General features: G+C 40.7%; 1 protein-coding gene across 1 annotated transcript in view; it reads right to left on the reverse strand.

Moving 5' to 3' along the window:
- Positions 1 to 12,932, reverse strand: part of LOC134018330 (potassium voltage-gated channel subfamily D member 3-like) — a 243,070-nt gene extending 230,138 nt beyond the window's left edge. Inside the window, exons 1-2 of the mRNA XM_062458217.1 lie at positions 12,540 to 12,932; positions 10,548 to 11,710 (exon numbers count right to left, since the gene is read on the reverse strand). Of these exons, the coding sequence (XP_062314201.1) occupies positions 10,548 to 11,650 (1,103 nt within the window). The 5' untranslated portion in view covers positions 11,651 to 11,710; positions 12,540 to 12,932. The remainder of the gene's footprint in view (positions 1 to 10,547; positions 11,711 to 12,539) is intronic.
- Between the last annotated feature and the right edge of the window lie 3,834 nt (positions 12,933 to 16,766).

Here is a 16,766-nt window from a genome sequence, read left to right on the forward strand (position 1 = left end):
TGCTGACATTCTGAAGCTAGCTAGCTAGCTTCAGAATGCTTTCAGGAACTCATTTCACACGTATATAATGTACTTAGAAGCCAAACATGGAATTTACTTTACAGGATCTTTAATGTATGCACCTTCCTGCCAAAGCCAATTCCGTGTCTGTGCAAACTTACATGCCGATTAAAACCCATTCTGATTCTGATATACACACACGCGCGCACACATTTACATCACTTAAAACAGTTCTACTTTTTATATTGCCAGGTGTCACGCTTCTCTGTAATTGGAGGGACCACACTGGAGGTACGAGTTCGCCGTATGCTCTCCTATGCTCATACCAATGAGCTGGCATTTGGCCTTAACTGGGCTGGAAAGAAATGGAAGGACCACGCGAAACAAAAAAGAGCATTTAAAGAGATGGTGCTCTGCAGGTGCATGTTTGGTGAGTCAATCTGCACTGTAAAAGAAAAAGATGAAATTACCGCACTTTTTCTGTAAATTATGTGTTTTTCTGTATTTCTGATAGAAAGACAATGGCAAACTGTAAACTTATAATTTTACATAAAAATTACAGCCAAAAATACACAAAAATAAACATAATAAATATTAATAACATTTTCACCAAAATGTTCTGTTAAAACATTTACATTTATTCATTTAGCAGACGCTTTTATCCAAAGCGACTTCCAAGAGAGAGCTTTACAAAGTGCATAGGTCACTGATCACAACAAGATAGCCCCAAAAACATTGCGGGTAGCCCCGCTTATCAAAACTAGCTATTTTAACAGTTATTTTGCCGATATTTACTTTCATTCCACGGACAAATAACTTAATAACGGCAAGCAATATTCCTCTCCAATTCGTACAGCTAGCCAGCGCTGCAGTTGTAATCTGAAGCACCAGTAATATCTGTAGTACCTGGATACTGATTACAGCATCTGGATGCTTTATGTCGTGCACACGACTTGTTTTGAATGAACATGTTAAATCGTTCTATCTTGTTTTGGCTTTATTCAATATTTGTATTTATTGAAAATGCTGTTTATTTACAGAGAAGTTCAATTAATAAAAGGCATATTTACCGGCAAAGAACAGTCTGTAATGTAATATTACAGATATATCTTGTAAATTTGGTATTGGAAAATTACAACTATTTTACGGCTAATTAATGTTAATTTTTTTATGTTTTTTACTGTAATTTAATGGGTTTAATCTGGCGTCCCAGCTGCCAGATTGTTCCTGTTTTTTTACAATGTTCTTTTTTACAGTGTGTTTAAATGTCAATGCTGCATTTTCAGTTCATTTTATATCTTGTGGATAGTCTAAAGGCCGATTTATACTTCTCTGTTTTTACGGAGACGGACACAGGGAACGCCCTCTCAGATGAGGAATTCCCTCTCCGTGCCCTCTCTGAGCCCCTCGGAGAGCTCTACGTGCACCTCCTGATTTACCTGACTATCCGTCTGTCCGTCCGTCATTTTACGGATACCCCTTGGCTGTGATTGGTCCGTATTAAGAACCGCTTGCGTCAGGGGCGGGGGCGGGGTTGCCGTGATAAACAGGACGAACAGAATCCTTTGACCGCCATTGCTGTAAGTTTTTACAATTCATATTTCAGCTAAACAGTACATGTAAATCAACATCTGAATTAAAATGTGACGAGAAATGGGCAGTGTAGTTGCTGAAAATGTGCGTATTTTATTGATGAAACGGCTAATTTGTAAATATCCTCTGAGTTTTCGATAACCTAGCTAGCATCGCAGTGCAGCGCCATCTACTCTTCTGGCAGTGAAGTGTTTTCAGCACCCACAGCCTTTGGAGTACTATAAATTCAACCAATCCGTCCGACTCCGTCCGTCCGTAACAGAGTCGGAGAAGTATAATTCGGCCTTTAGAAGTGCAAGTTGCAATGTGGAAGATTAAGGGGGATCTAATAGTTGAAATTGATAAGAATAAGCACTTTTCCATGATCAACATAGCTATTACACATTACTAGGTTACTAACACTACTACACATTTATGTTTTAATATGCTCTATTATATTAACACTTAACTATTATAATTTCCAGATAAACTGCCGGAGTTTATCGTACTGTCTCCTCTGCAACAAATTACAGACTGATTTGATAGTTTAGTAGACAGAAAGTAACTGCCCAAAGTTGATTACACAGAGAACATATTCATCAGCATAAAAATTCACAACTGAAAGTTATAACTTCATGTGTTTGTTTGTTTTCTGTTTTAGATGCCCTGACTCATCAAATGGGGAGAGGAATCTCTGAATTTGCATTTGCCCAGGCCGCACAAAAATGGCTTTGCTATGCCCCAGACAGGATGGGTGGGGCTGGTCGCCAAACAGAGCAAGAGTGAATGTTTTTTTTTATTTTTATTTTTTTACAAATAAATATTCTTACTGATATAAATTGTATTTTTTCATTTACATATTACATAAGCCTAATGTGTAGGATAGCCTTCATAACATTTATCCTGGCTGTAAGCAGGACATTTTCCCCTATTTGTAAAGGTCCCATGACATTAAATGTTCACTTTAGGAGGTTATTTAACATTAATATGAGTTCCCTTAGCCTGCCTTTGGTCCCCCAGTGGCTAGAAATTTTGATAGGTGTAAACCAAGCCCTGAGTATTCTTCTCTGCCTTTGAGAAAATGAAAGCTGAAACGCTCGGTTTTGAAAAGGTTACCTCCCCTTTCTCTGCTTTGCCCGCACAGAGAATTTGGCCCACCAATGAGAAAATGAGCTACGACCGTGCAAGCGCGATATTGGTTTTCCTCGAGACATCATGGCTTGCAAACGACCGAAGCATGGCAGTTAGCCCCGCGTCTTTCTTCCTCATAGGATTTAAAGCTACAGACACAGAAACAGCACGTCCTGAGGAAAGCTCATTGTGGGACTGCTCGTAGTGGCTGTAATTCTGCACCAAGGATGAATTTCGGAAAACAAACTTCAGATACAGTATTAGGGGACCACTAAGGCCTATATAAAAGCTTCCAAAAACAGCATGTTATGGAACGCTTTCTGTGGTAAAATTGGGTGTGCTCAAGCCTTCGGCGAGAGCACAACCTTTGTTCTCTCACATATATCAGAACATGTTCGGCACTCCCCTTACTTAAACCAAAAGTCTTTCAATAGGTGAAACTATCTGACTACTAACCTGAACTGCATTGCCACAGCCTAAACTTTGTCAATCTGTTCATGAAAATAATTCATTTCAGCCTAAACCGTACAACGGAACGTTAAATCGAATTCAACCAACGCAATCGCTACCAAGACGAACACAGCAGTAGTCTAGTACTGTACTGTAGTAGAATTTACAGGGGCAGCTTCTCCACACAGGGCTATATCGCATTTTGCGTTGTTACTGACAATGATCGCTACCAGTGAGCTTTTTATGAAGGAGCGATTTTCCACTAAATAAATGTCAAGCTTATTTACGTTTTTGGGGGCATATTTTCAGTTAGCAGATGGTACTGTTTGAATCGCGAGTCTATCTTCTGCCGGTAACGTCGTAGAATAATCTTCAAAGGGGGTTCTTTATTAATGAATGAATGCAATATGAGTAGGCTAAATGCCTGAAAATATCACGAGAAGGGAAAACTTAAAAGGACGTTTACGTCATAGAGATTAGGTCCATTTTTACACCGGTCTGCCAAATGTATTCGTTTTGATTCAGCTATGAGGCTGCCTCTTGCAGGGGAAATGAGAAGACATCATATTTCATTCTACACTTCACTCGTATTTTGAGTTTTAAATAAGCAGCAAAAAAAAGATGCTTTTAAATCTATGTAATCTTTATAAATAATAAGTAGGCCCTATGCATTTTTATATAAAATATACAGACCCCTGTGCAACCGACGCAAGCAAGCACACCCTACAATTTCCCCAGAAATTGTACCCTCTCTAGTTTCAATTAAGTTTGCTATCTGGGCAGCTGCTTTCAAAGGGGCTGGCTCACTAACAGAACAACAATGTAAAGTGGATACTTTCAGTATCAGTGAATTTTGCTACATAAATGTGTTTACTGATGTCAAAACTGCCTAAGTAGCCTACTGCGATTGAACTAATGCGATTAACAAAGGCATTCGCATTTAAATAAAACCTAGCAAGTAAAAGAGGGAAATTCAGTTTCGTTCACTGTAAAAAAAAAAAAAAGTAAAAAAACAGGAACAATCTGGCAGCTGGGACGCCAGATTAAACCCATTAAATTACAGTTAAAAAAAAATATATATATTAACATGAATTAGCCGTAAAATAATTTTAATTTACTGTACCGAATTTACAAGATATCTGTAATATTACATTACAGGCTGTTCTTTGCCGGTAAATATGACTTTTATTAATGGAACTTCTCTGTAAAAAAACAGCATTTCTCATTTTAAATGTGTCCTATTATCCTGAATAAACCAGATTTATCCCGAAAAAAAGATTTGTAATTGTACAAACATATGTACGTTGTGTATGTTCACATTATAAACCCATGTTATGACACTTTTTTTTTACTTCAATGTAAAAATACAGCATTCTCAATAAATAAAAATATTAAATAAAGCCAAAACAAGTTATCTAAATTTAACATGTTCATTCAAAACAAGTTGTGTGCACAACATACAGCATCCAGATTCTGGAATCAGTATCCAGATATTTACAACTGTAGCGTCAGCTAGCTGTATCAATTGGAGAGGAATATTGCTCGCCGCTAGTGATGGGTCGTTCGCGAACGATCCGGCTCTAAGAGCCGGCTCTTGAAGGTGAACGTCGGGAGCTGGCTCGCATATCTGAAGAGCCGACTCTATTTTTAATAGATTAATACAGCCTATAAAAACTAAATGATTATGAAATAATGAATTTTAATTGTATTTAAAATAATTGACTAATTCAAAGAACAACAAAAAAATACTTGTAGGCTTAAAGGCGCACACGATCATCCTCACATTCTGTTCCTGTCAATCCTGCATGAGGGAGGGCCGAGCCAACTCACACACAGTCAGAGAGTAGTCAAAACTTGGAGGAGAGCCATGACAAATCAATGCATTTTTAAAGATATGTGGTTACGGTCGAGTATGATTTCATTTCATAATTTGATTCAAATTGTTTTCACACCCATCATAGTCAAATTCATAGTTAAAACATGTATTTTTCAAAGAGCCGTTCGGGAGCCAAAAGAGCCGGCTCTTTTTGGTGAGCTGAGCCATACGAGCCGGCTCACGAAAAAGAGCCGGAATGCCCATCATTACTCGCCGCACGTTTGTCTTATAGGACAGCTTAGATCGCCATCTAACTTGACAACTGTCACACTCAGGGTGAACACTTAATTTATCCAAACTACAGACCATCACATTACACATATCAAAACAGAACGAACACAACAACAAAACTCCAAACAATGCTTATCTAACTAAGCTTAAACATTTAACTCTGTAGCTTTTCAGCTTGCCGCGGGGCATTCTGGGTAACAGGAGCGTTGCCGCTACACAACTATCTAGTCAACTTTCCTTCGTCCTACTCTGGAGTATTTACATGTATTCATTTATCAGACGCTTTTATCCAAAGCGACTTTCAAGAGAGAGCCTTACAAAAAATGTATTGGTCAATGATCATAAACAACGAGATAGCCCCAAAAAGGCTTTTGTAGTCTTTGATATTGACTGGTGCATGCTGGGATTGCATGATGTCAACTACCCAAGCTCAGTTCACAATTCAAGGTTCTTATGTCTAAACCAAAAATTATGTTATTAAGAAGTTATTTGTCCGTGGGATGAAAGTAAATATCTGCAAAATAACTGTTAAAATAGCTAGTTTTGAAATTGTGTTTTAAAGGTGACATGACATGAAAACTTCACTTTAGGAGGTTATTTAACATTAATATGAGTTCCCCTAGCCTGCCTTTGGTCCCCCAGTGGCTAGAATTTTCGATAGGTGTAAACCAAGTCCTGGGTGTTTTTCTCCGCCTTTGAGAAAATGAAGGCGCAATTGCTCTGTTTGAAAATCTCCTCCTTGTGACGTCACAAGGAGGAAGGTTACCTCCCCTCGCTCTGCTTTGCCCGCCCAGAGAATCTGGCCCGCCCATAAGAAACTGAGCTACGACCGTGCAAGTGTTCTTATCCTCGAGAGACATCATGGCTTGCAAACGAACAAAGCATTACATTTGCTCAGTTTGGATGTACAAAGGAAAACAAAAATCTTTTTACAGTTCCTTCATCCCAGCCTCTGAAGACCCAGTGTCTTGATTTTATTTTCTCTGGAAATACGCCTACACAACTTCTGTTGTAGGCGCATTTGTTTTGTATGTCTGCGCCAAACACTTCAGCCACGACTGTTTACTCAACTTGAGCTAATACAAAACTGGCCTTGCTGAAATTAAATTCTGGATCAGTACTAACTCTCCTTCGTCCAGCTACTAACCTTGGACAAGTAAGTTAACTAACGCTATATCATTTTGTAGCTTTACTGTATATGGTTACCTAGCTTGCTACCCTTAGAATGTGGCTGTAACATTAGCTCTGCAGCTAACAGCTGAGTTACTGTCGCTAATGTAAAGGTAGATAGCATCAAGTATGTGTGTGAATACACATGCTGTAACGTGAATGTTGTACACTTCTTTGTTATTTGGATAACCGTTCTGCTGTTGGTGTTATGGCGCGTGCGATATCCGCCTTTCCCCTCATTGAAATGACTGAGTGTGTACCTCTGCAAACCAGGGTTATCAGATGAGAATGGGCAAATTTGAGGCATCTTACAGCAACGGGGCTACAGCCATTGCGATACATTGTAAACATTAGCGCATGGTGCCGCCCCTCCACTCCTCATTAGCATTTAAAGCTACAGACACCAAAACAGCGCGTTCTGAAGAAAGCTCCTTGTGTGACTGCTAGTAGTGGCTGTAATTCTGCATCAAGGCTGAATTTCGGGAAAGAGACTTCTGATACAGTATTATGGGACCACTAAGGCCTATATAAAAGCATCCAAAAACAGCATGTCATGTCACCTTTAACAGAACATTTTGGTGAAAATGTTATTATGAAATTATGTGTTTTAACAGAACATTTTGATGAAAATTTTAATATTTGTAAAAAAAAAAGACATTTTTTTGTATTTTTAAGTAACAACATTTGGCAGTAATTTTTATGTAAAAATATAAATGTACAGTTTGCCATTGTCTTTCTATATGTATTTCCTGTAATTCATAAATATATATTTTTTTACAGTGTTATTTAGAAGCGAATTCGCTTTTACAACTTATATTCAGCTGCTTTCATAGGGGCTAGCTAGCGAATAGAACGACAATATAAAGTGGATTTAATTTCAGATATATAGAACAGTGAATTGATACATAAATGAATGTGTTTACTGATGTCAAAACTGCCAGCACATTGCAAATGTACAAGCGCTGTATTATGAATTAGGCCTACAATTATGACAACTGGCTCAACCATTGTGCACGTTATGACTTCTGTTATTAACTAAACGTTTACATGTTTGTGCTGGTAAGACAATTTGACAGAGAACCAATATAGTAAATGTTGATCAACATAACATAAGAAATGTATGACCTAGGAAACAGCAGACAAATGAAGGCTACATAATCATTTGCATGAATGTTAAGCTACCACAGCATTGGCAATTTGACTAGAATAGATGTCGAGGTTGAAGTACTTCAGAGATGACAGAGAATTTCAGGTACCAAAACCACTGATAATTCACCAGCTGCATCACAGGCACTGCACTATATCATTCCAGGGATCTGTGTGTCACCAACATCATCGCGGGCACTGTGCCCTATCTATAATTCCATTAACCATTTTTATCATGGGCACTATGCACCATCTATAGTTCAAGGAATCTGTATTTATGTGTTTCACTGACATCTTAATCACCGACTGCATCACGGGCACTAGTAGGCCTACATATAACTACAAAAAGCATCCAACGTTGATGTCAAATTATGAGATGGAAATAAATACGAGGGAGGGGTAGCCTAACCTACAATTTCTATTTCTGGGAAGATTGTTAAGTTTATTGCGGGCCGCCCCATCTGTGCGTAGTGTCCAAGCGTGCTACTATCCACTCCAAAATTAACATGAACACTGCTGATACAGCTCTGCAGCTAACTAGCTAGCCTACTATCGGAACACAGCAAGCTAACAATTGTTTTCTGACATCTTAGAACGTCAAAGCTGGAGTCGCCAGAAGATTGCCTGTGGCGACAGCTACGCTCTAATCCTCAACCACCATCCATTCATTTCTATTGTCCATATTTCACCACAAAAGTTCTTCGACAAATTAACAATTTTGCTTTTTTTGTGCCCCACCCTAGGCCATAAACTATTTGGCTTTATAGTTGAGCTGTAAAGTTAACCAATCAGCCAAGTGAAAGGCTCAACTGGGGAAGACAAGCGACAGTGCAGAATAAACCTCAAATTAGCAATTTTATCTACGGAAAATACCACCTAGGGATCGTAATACCCTTCGTAATAAAGTTAGAACTCGAAATGAGGAATCGAAATGTGCGTTTCTTATAGAATCCACGGTTTTTGGACAGTTCTAATGGAACCGGTTCTCGATACCCACCCTTAATGGACGCACATGTAGCCTACAGGTGCTATTATAGTGTGTAAGTCTGAGCTGCAGGAAAAGCCCAAGCTAATCGCAGCAGTAAGCTTACACACCCAACCAATGAGCTAATGACCTGTTTATGGCGTCCGTGGCCCTGACATTTAACAGGTTGTTGCAATTTGTCAGCCTCTCAGCCTAACTCACACATCGACTCCAAAACATGCTCATAAAACAAATCATCATTTGGGCTAACGAGCACTATCATCGTTTTGGGTTTGTGTGTGTGTGTTTGCATGTCTGTGTGTTCCTGTCAGTGTGAGGTGAAAGTCAGTGAGACGAGAATATAAACAACATAAAAGGACATACAGTGGCACAAAAATAATGAAAGCCACACAATGAGTACAGCTAGCTCACAAATAAACGCATCTTGTTCAACACATTCCTCTTAATGTCTTGGTTTGTAAAATAACAATTACAATGCCCTGAAGTTTCAGATTAAGTTAGCATCTACAGTGAAATGAAAAGAGGTATGCTTTTATGACTGCAGTGTAATAGCAATAATTATATCTACTGGAAATGCCCATGTGATAATAAGCAATATACTCCCCAGCCATTTAAACATGCACAACATTTAGTTCATAGCTGGAGGATGCATTTGTAAAAAACATTTTGTTCTTCAGGGCCAACATCGAAAATTCTTAATGACACTTGTTTTAAAAGTTTGTCCAGCGTTGACATTACATTAACTACCATGTAACTACATAGCAATACCTACAGTAAAAACCTTGTAGATACATAAACATTGTTAATTAAGCGTTAGCTGTATAGGTTATTACAAAAGTGTAGGAAAGCACAATATAGAAGAGAGATTTAAGGGGTAAGTGGATGTTGTAAAGGGGCAGTTGAACTTTTTCATCCACACACTCCCTGACGGATTCTCAGGCCCTCTGACTGTCTTCCGTCGAGTGCTTCTGTCCCCCATGGGTGGTAGATCATCATCAGCTACACCTGGAACTCACTACTACAACACTTTTGTGCCCGCAACAGCCTTTCTCCCTACAAATCTCAACACAAAATACACTTCTTCATCCAACACTATGTTTCTCTCGTCCCCACCTAACTACTATTCACTATTTCTTCGCTGACGTGTTGTGTTTACCTTGTGAATGTAAATGTCTAGGCAGTCTCAATGTCTGGTTATTTATGTATGCACTTTTACATTTACATTTCATTTTTCTTTTCTTATTCTGCAAAGCATCCTTAGGTGTGAGAAAGGTGCTCGGGTTATTATTGATTGAAGGTTGTGTTAACAAAACAATCAATGTCAGCATCCACTTCCCCCTGTCATCCCAACCTCCCACATACCAAGTTTCACTTAATTGCAAGTTAATAATTTGTACTGCTAAAACATAAAAGTGTAACTACACAGCAGTTCCAATGTAACTACAATGTTGTTACTAAAGGTATTGCTCTGTAGTTACATTTTAATTAATGTAACCTAATAGTAAAATGTTGCTAATGTTTGTAAGAGAGACGCGTGAAGACATATCGAGGTTGTTCTTCTTATTCCTTTACTTAACCCTCTCTTCTACACCCACCCTCAAACTCCATTGCAAAACTGTCTCTCCTCTTCACCTCCCTACTTGCACTCTCTGCATCTCTTACCTTCCCCCTTATATTCTCTCTCTTATGTCCCACCCCCACCTCACACTCAGGAGTACCCTAAGAGAGCCTCCCACAGGTAGCCTGGAAAGGCCAGATAGTATCAAAGCCATTACTGGGAAGGAACAAGACATCTTCAATGTCAGTACTTCTCAGATGAATAGTGTTTGTTAAAGACAGTGATTACAATTTTTTTTTCTTTGAGATGGTTTCCTTAAGAAGTAACCCGGTAACCCTAACCTACAGTATGTCGTTATTCTCGGTTGTGAAATTCAACCATATACAACAGACCAACCATACACGGACAGAAACAAAATTTGCTCTTACCCAAGCGTCGTCATAGTAACAATGGTGTACCAGAAGGATGCTGGGATGCTGGTGAACTTGCTTGAGCTGGAGCCCTTCTCAGCATAGAACATGACTGTGGCGAAGATGATGATGGCCATGGTGAGGGAGAAGAGCAGGAAGCCCAGCTCTGAAGCACAACTCTTCAGCGTGTAACCCAGGATACGAAGGCCCTGCGAGTGGCGGGAGAATTTGAAAATGCGGAACACACGAAAGACCCGCAGGGTGACAAAAGCACCACTCACATCCTCGTTGTCTGTCATCACCAAACCAATATAGTAGGGCAAGATGGCCACCACATCAATGATACTCATCACAGAGTGCATGAACCGGTAGCGACTGGGTGCAGCAAAAAGACGCATCAGATACTCCACGGTGAAGATCATGACACAGGCTGTGTCCATGCAGAAGAATGCCACAGTATAGCTCTCGCCACATGGTACGTCCTTCTGATTGGGGGAGGCACCACAGGGGACGGTCTCCACCACGTTGGTGATGACAGAGATGGCGATGAAGAAACCGGTGACATAGTAGAAAACCAAGGCCATGGTGGATGTGTGGGGGTTCTCAAAGGCTCGCCACATAGTCTCCCGAATGGTCATATTGGGTAGCTTGCTGTCCTTGTTATCCTCCTGGTCATCCTGCAGACGTTCAGCATTCTCCCGCTTCCTATCCTTGTATTCTTCATAGCAACAGTCACCAATGATCTCCGGTATAATACCGAAGAAAGCCAGCTCTTCGTCATAGGAGGTGATGCACTCCGAGCGTGGGTAGTGCAATTTGCCGGTACGGTAAAAATTGAGGACGCTGCGGAAAACCTCGGCATCACGATCAAAGAAGTACTCTTTTGTCTCCTCATTGTAGAAGAACTCCTTCTCAGAGCTGCCCAGCAGGGTGTCTGGGTAGCGGTCCAAGGTGTTCCTCCACGTTTGGTACCGGCGCCCGCTCACATTTAGAATGATGAGCTCATCCTGGTGCTTATTTTTTTCAGTGGGAGCCATAGGCATGGGCATGTTAGCCACGGGCATCCAGCCAATGGCGGATGCCCGGGCGAAAGGAAGCCATGCCGCCACACCTGCCGCCATAGTGGTGAGAGAAAGAGACTGGCACCTTCACGACCAGCTTGGCCTCAGCTCATTCACCATCTGGATGGAGAGGGATAGAAGGAAGGCGAGTTGAACAGAAACGTGAGAGGTAAGAGGAGAGACTAAAGTATTAAGAATTGTGGGAAATGGATGAGAAAACAGTGCAGCACAGCAAGATGGAAAATGTGGAGTAAAGCAGGAAAGGTGAATGCAGAAATTAGTGTTACAAAGCATCATTAAAACATGAAAGCAATAGTAAGTTTTATGAAAAATATACTTAAGCCATGACATAATTTGAATAATATAACCTATGAGAAGGTAGAAAAGAGATATTAGTGCATCGAACATTTCCTACAGTGAACATACATGGACATCAATACACAATTTCAGGTAATTGAGAGTTAGTTGAAGATCATGGATATGTTAATTTGATCAATTTGATCACAGGGTTATTGACGTTTCCTTTAACAATAATTCCCCACATAATCACTTGCAAAAGGCTATAGGAACTCAAAAAAGCCAAATTACGAATCCCCATTTAGTACAAAGGTTGCTTGACCTACTCGACCATACTGCAGATTACTATCATTGACATTTCCTTGTCTTAATTTGTCTTGTGCTGTCAGGTTTTGGCTATGTAATTTTTTGCCCAATTTCGGAAAGTCAGATTTTAGCAGCTTCAACCTACAATGCAGCCATCAAGCGGTTCAGTACCTGTTGAGTCAGAATTAGGAAAACCAATCTAGGCTACTGCTAGGTTTTGATCCAAGTATAGTTTACCTTGTTGAATGGTGCCATCAATTGAACGTTAGGTGTGTACTTGTTTTGCACAACTGGTGTAACAACATTGAACAGACATTAAATGCTTTTTGTCAGTTGCCCAACTTACTCTTTCAAATGCTCACATCTAAAGAAGAAATGTTCTTTCTCAGCAAATTAGATGTTCCGCTGTAGGTTAGGATTTTCTGGTGACAATAACATACCTAAAAAATCCAGAGGTAAAGTTGTTTAAATGGGCCGACAAAATCCACGACCTGGGGTGTGTGAAGGTAACTGAACATAAATAGGCTACCACACAGAGCGACGTTTTACTTCACGCACATCCTGTGAAAAAGGAAATAATTCTGCTGTAAAATAAGGTCCATTCGCTTCGGTAGGCTACTTCGAATCGTATTTTACGAACTCGCATAAGGGCTCCTTCCCTATATCAGATGGGAAAACACGAATCTCTTTCTATTCCTAGGTGCTTGATTGATGGTTGTTCTCGCGTTTGTCGGCATGTTTCGTGGCACGGTTGATCTGGAAAGAGAATCCGACGCACGGTTATACATGAACACAGTTTGGCTCAATACGGCTGTGTTTGCTGAGGAACACTGGACTCAGCTTCACAGCTTAAACAGGGTTTTATTTTAACTTTAAACTTAAATTACAAAAACGTATCAAAATAGTTTATTGAGAAAACACTCGTTGACACATCTAAAGGGCTCTCAAGTGAGTCAGTCACTCATTTCGGTCTTTTGTCACGCACTCCCGCCACACATTGTATTTATCACGCAGAAAAACTATAATATATTTAATATGCCGCAGCGTCCAACCGAAACTTCTCTGACCGCGCCGCTCTCACTATGGAAACGGCAGGGATCAAGGCGTCTCCCCTGGAGTTCTTAGTCGAGCCTGCCACTTATCAGCCAATCAAAAAAAGAAAGAAAAAAGCATATCCTGGAAAGTTTCGTTCACTCACAGAGCAAACCACCTGAGCTCGAGCATCACTTTGAGCACAGAGTATCATGATCTCCTGTTTTAATGTTACAACTAATTCAAAACTTGTTTGACACAAACAATGACAACTTGACTGCTGTTAGACAATGTTTCCCAGATAATGCTCAGAACAAGTAGTCTAGGCCATATGGACTAGGTCATATTTTCGTTATCACAAGGTGACTGACATATTGTCACATTATAAACATCTCTCTCCAAATAGTCTTAATAATGTTATTAGCACTAAATAAATGTAAGTTTATTGCATAGTCGATATAGGTCACTTTTAAAATCATATAATTATATCCTGGCCATGGATGCATTAATCATTGCTGTCTTTCAAATATGTCAGTTAAAAAGCAATTAATTTTTATGAGAGAATATAGAGATAGAGAATATATAGAGAATGTCACTCTTGCCTATCTTCAAAACTTGAGAGGCCTGCATCTCAAAATGGTTAACATTGTGAAATCTCTGAGCATAAATTAAGTAATTTTAAGTAAAGCAGGTATAGCAAAGTAATCAAACAGCTATTGAGTGAAGAGAGAGTCATGTCATTAAAATATGTCAGACACATGGGGTACATCATCTGGTCCTGCCTTTCCATGTTTATATTGAAAGTCTGACTGCATTTGTTTCAGTGGCACCTGCAGTGTCTGAACACCTAAGAAAAAGAAAAAACATCAGTGGAACAGTTCTTGGCGCCATCATTTTCAAAGATGATGTGAACCAGCACCAGGCTCTCATGCTAACCTATTGCTGACCTATTCCTGTAAGCACCCCATGAAAAGTCCTTTGCAAGCAATGAACCATACCACCAATCTCTTACTGGATGGAAATTAACATCCACTAACTTGGGAAACTATCTAAAAAGTATTGCCTATTCTGTATCCACAAACTTCTGAATATATTGCTGCTGAAGGTACTGCCACTTACATGAACAAAATAATAAACCTGCTTGCTTGGTCCAGCTGCACATGCTGATCTATCCCAGGCCCTGGGGCCTGTATAAAAGATTGCGCAGCTTTCATACCAGAAGCTGGCGTATGGCCAAAACTCGAAAAGTACCTACGCACAGAAATATTCCCATGTATAAAACCGGTCGTACGCAAGGTCCTGCCTCCTTTATAAATCAGAATCAACATGAGATTGACCGCACGTGAACGAGCCACTGACCCCGCCTTGCCTCCTCCCATAAATGAATATGCAGATGGACTATAAATGCGCTCCTGAGGTCATTTCTTTGTCTGAATTACCGTATTTCTTCGAATAAACGCAGCCCTCGAATAAACGCTGCACCAAAAATGAACGTTATTTAATAAACGCCACTGCGTTTATTCGAAGAAATACGGTGACTGTGAGATCGAGGTTCTGACAACAGAGCTGGAGGCGAGAAAATGTGTCCAGTTTGTTGGCCTGTCATCAGGTATTAGCGACAAAAGAAAGTCGGCGGAGTGGAAAACTGTCTCTATTTGCGCCCTTTCTTGTTTTTAACCTGTATCACTTTGAGATTTAGCTAAATGTAAAGTGCATTACAAATAAAATCATTATTATTATTATAGGGCCATAAATTATGTGGGTTCAGAGAACCGGACCATGGCAGAAATTAAGAAGAAATGGTCCGATGTAAAACTTTAAATGAAGAAACGAGTGGTGGCGCATCGTAACAGCATGGCAGCTATAGGGTTAGCGTGATATGCATTTCCTAGTGAGTGATTTTGTTGTTCGTTTGACACCCTCAAGTTTAACAGAAGTTATTAAGGGGTGGCGGATTAAACAGAAGGCTATATAGCATTTCCCGTTTTGGGTTTTGGCATTTTGATGTGATCATCCACATTAATGATCAAACTTTTATTTATATGTTTTTTGAATAGTCAACGTCATAAACGTAGTAGTGGAAACTTTATTTTGTAATGTTTGGTGAGTTTCGGCACTTTTCAGTTAGAATTCGCCACATTACAGAGCCAGACAAGACTTTGCAGACGGTCCGCACATTCTCACATCTGCTCAAAACTTTCCGTGACGGCCCGCACATTCTCACGTCAAGTAAATCTTTATACATCACAAAGTGTGCGTGAAAACCAGCGTACACAAGCTTTTTGTGCGTACGCAACGTTTATACATGAGGCCCCTGGTGTTTGACTTTTCCTGATTAGATTCAACTTTATTGTCATTGCACAGAGTACAGTACTGAGGCAACGAAATGCAGTTTAGCATCTAACCAGAAGTGGAAAATCAGCAAAAAGTGCAGAGCATGGCATGTGTAAAGTGCAATAAGTAAACAAATAGACACAAATAGACAGTAAATACAAACATCAATTGGGACAAGAATAGCAGCAATGAATAAGAAGTGTAAATAAGTATGCAAAGTGCAGGTGCAATGTAGTAGTAGTATAAGTGCAATGTTCAGTGCTGCAGGAGTGCGTGATGACAGTCAAGCCAGGGTGGAGGGGGGAAGTACAGTCACTGGTGGAGGTGGTGGTGGGGGGCTATCCCCGTGGAGTTTAGTAGAGTGACAGCCGTAGGAATGAAGCTGTTCCTGAACCTGCTGGTCCGGGAACGGAGGACCCTGTAGCGCCTCCCAGAGGGGAGGAGGGCAAACAGTCTGTGGCTGGGGTGAGAGCTGTCCATTTCGATGCTGTGTGCCCTCCGCAGACATCTCTTGCTCTGGACAGCCTCAATGGTGGGGAGTGAGGAACCGGTGATGCGTTGGGCAGTTTTCACCACCCTCTGCAGTGATTTGCGGTCCGCGACAGAGCAGCTGCCATACCACACTGAGATGCTCTCTATGGTACAGCGGTAGAAGTTCTCTAGAATCTGAGGAGACTGAAGAAGGCCCATCTGTCTCCTCAGATTCTAGAGAACTTCTACCGCTGTACCATAGAGAGCATCCTTACGAACTGCATCTCATCTCAGTCACTTTTTTACCAGGGATGAGGTGTTGAGGGTCCAAGAGAGGTCCTTGGAGATGTGGACACCCAGGAACTTGAAGCTGGCGACACGCTCAACCTCCATCCCGTTGATATGGATGGGGATGTGTGTGCCAGCTTTCTTCCTGAAGTCCACAATCAGTTCTTTGGTTTTTATGGTGTTGAGAGCCAAGTTGTTGTCGGCGCACCACACCGCCAGGTGCTGGACCTCCTCTCTGTAGGCCGACTCATCGTTGTCGCTGATGAGGCCAATCACCGTTGTGTCGTCTGCAAACTTAACAATGGTGTTAGAACCATGTACAGGTGTGCAGTCGAAGGTGAAGAGGGAGTAGAGGAGAGGACTTAGCACACAGCCCTGTGGCACGCCGGTGTTCAGGATGAGGGTTGAGGAAGTGTGGTTCTCTACCCTAACAGACTGGGGTCTGTTG

This window comes from Osmerus eperlanus, chromosome 4 (assembly GCF_963692335.1).
Source record: "Osmerus eperlanus chromosome 4, fOsmEpe2.1, whole genome shotgun sequence".
Classification (NCBI taxonomy): domain Eukaryota; kingdom Metazoa; phylum Chordata; class Actinopteri; order Osmeriformes; family Osmeridae; genus Osmerus; species Osmerus eperlanus.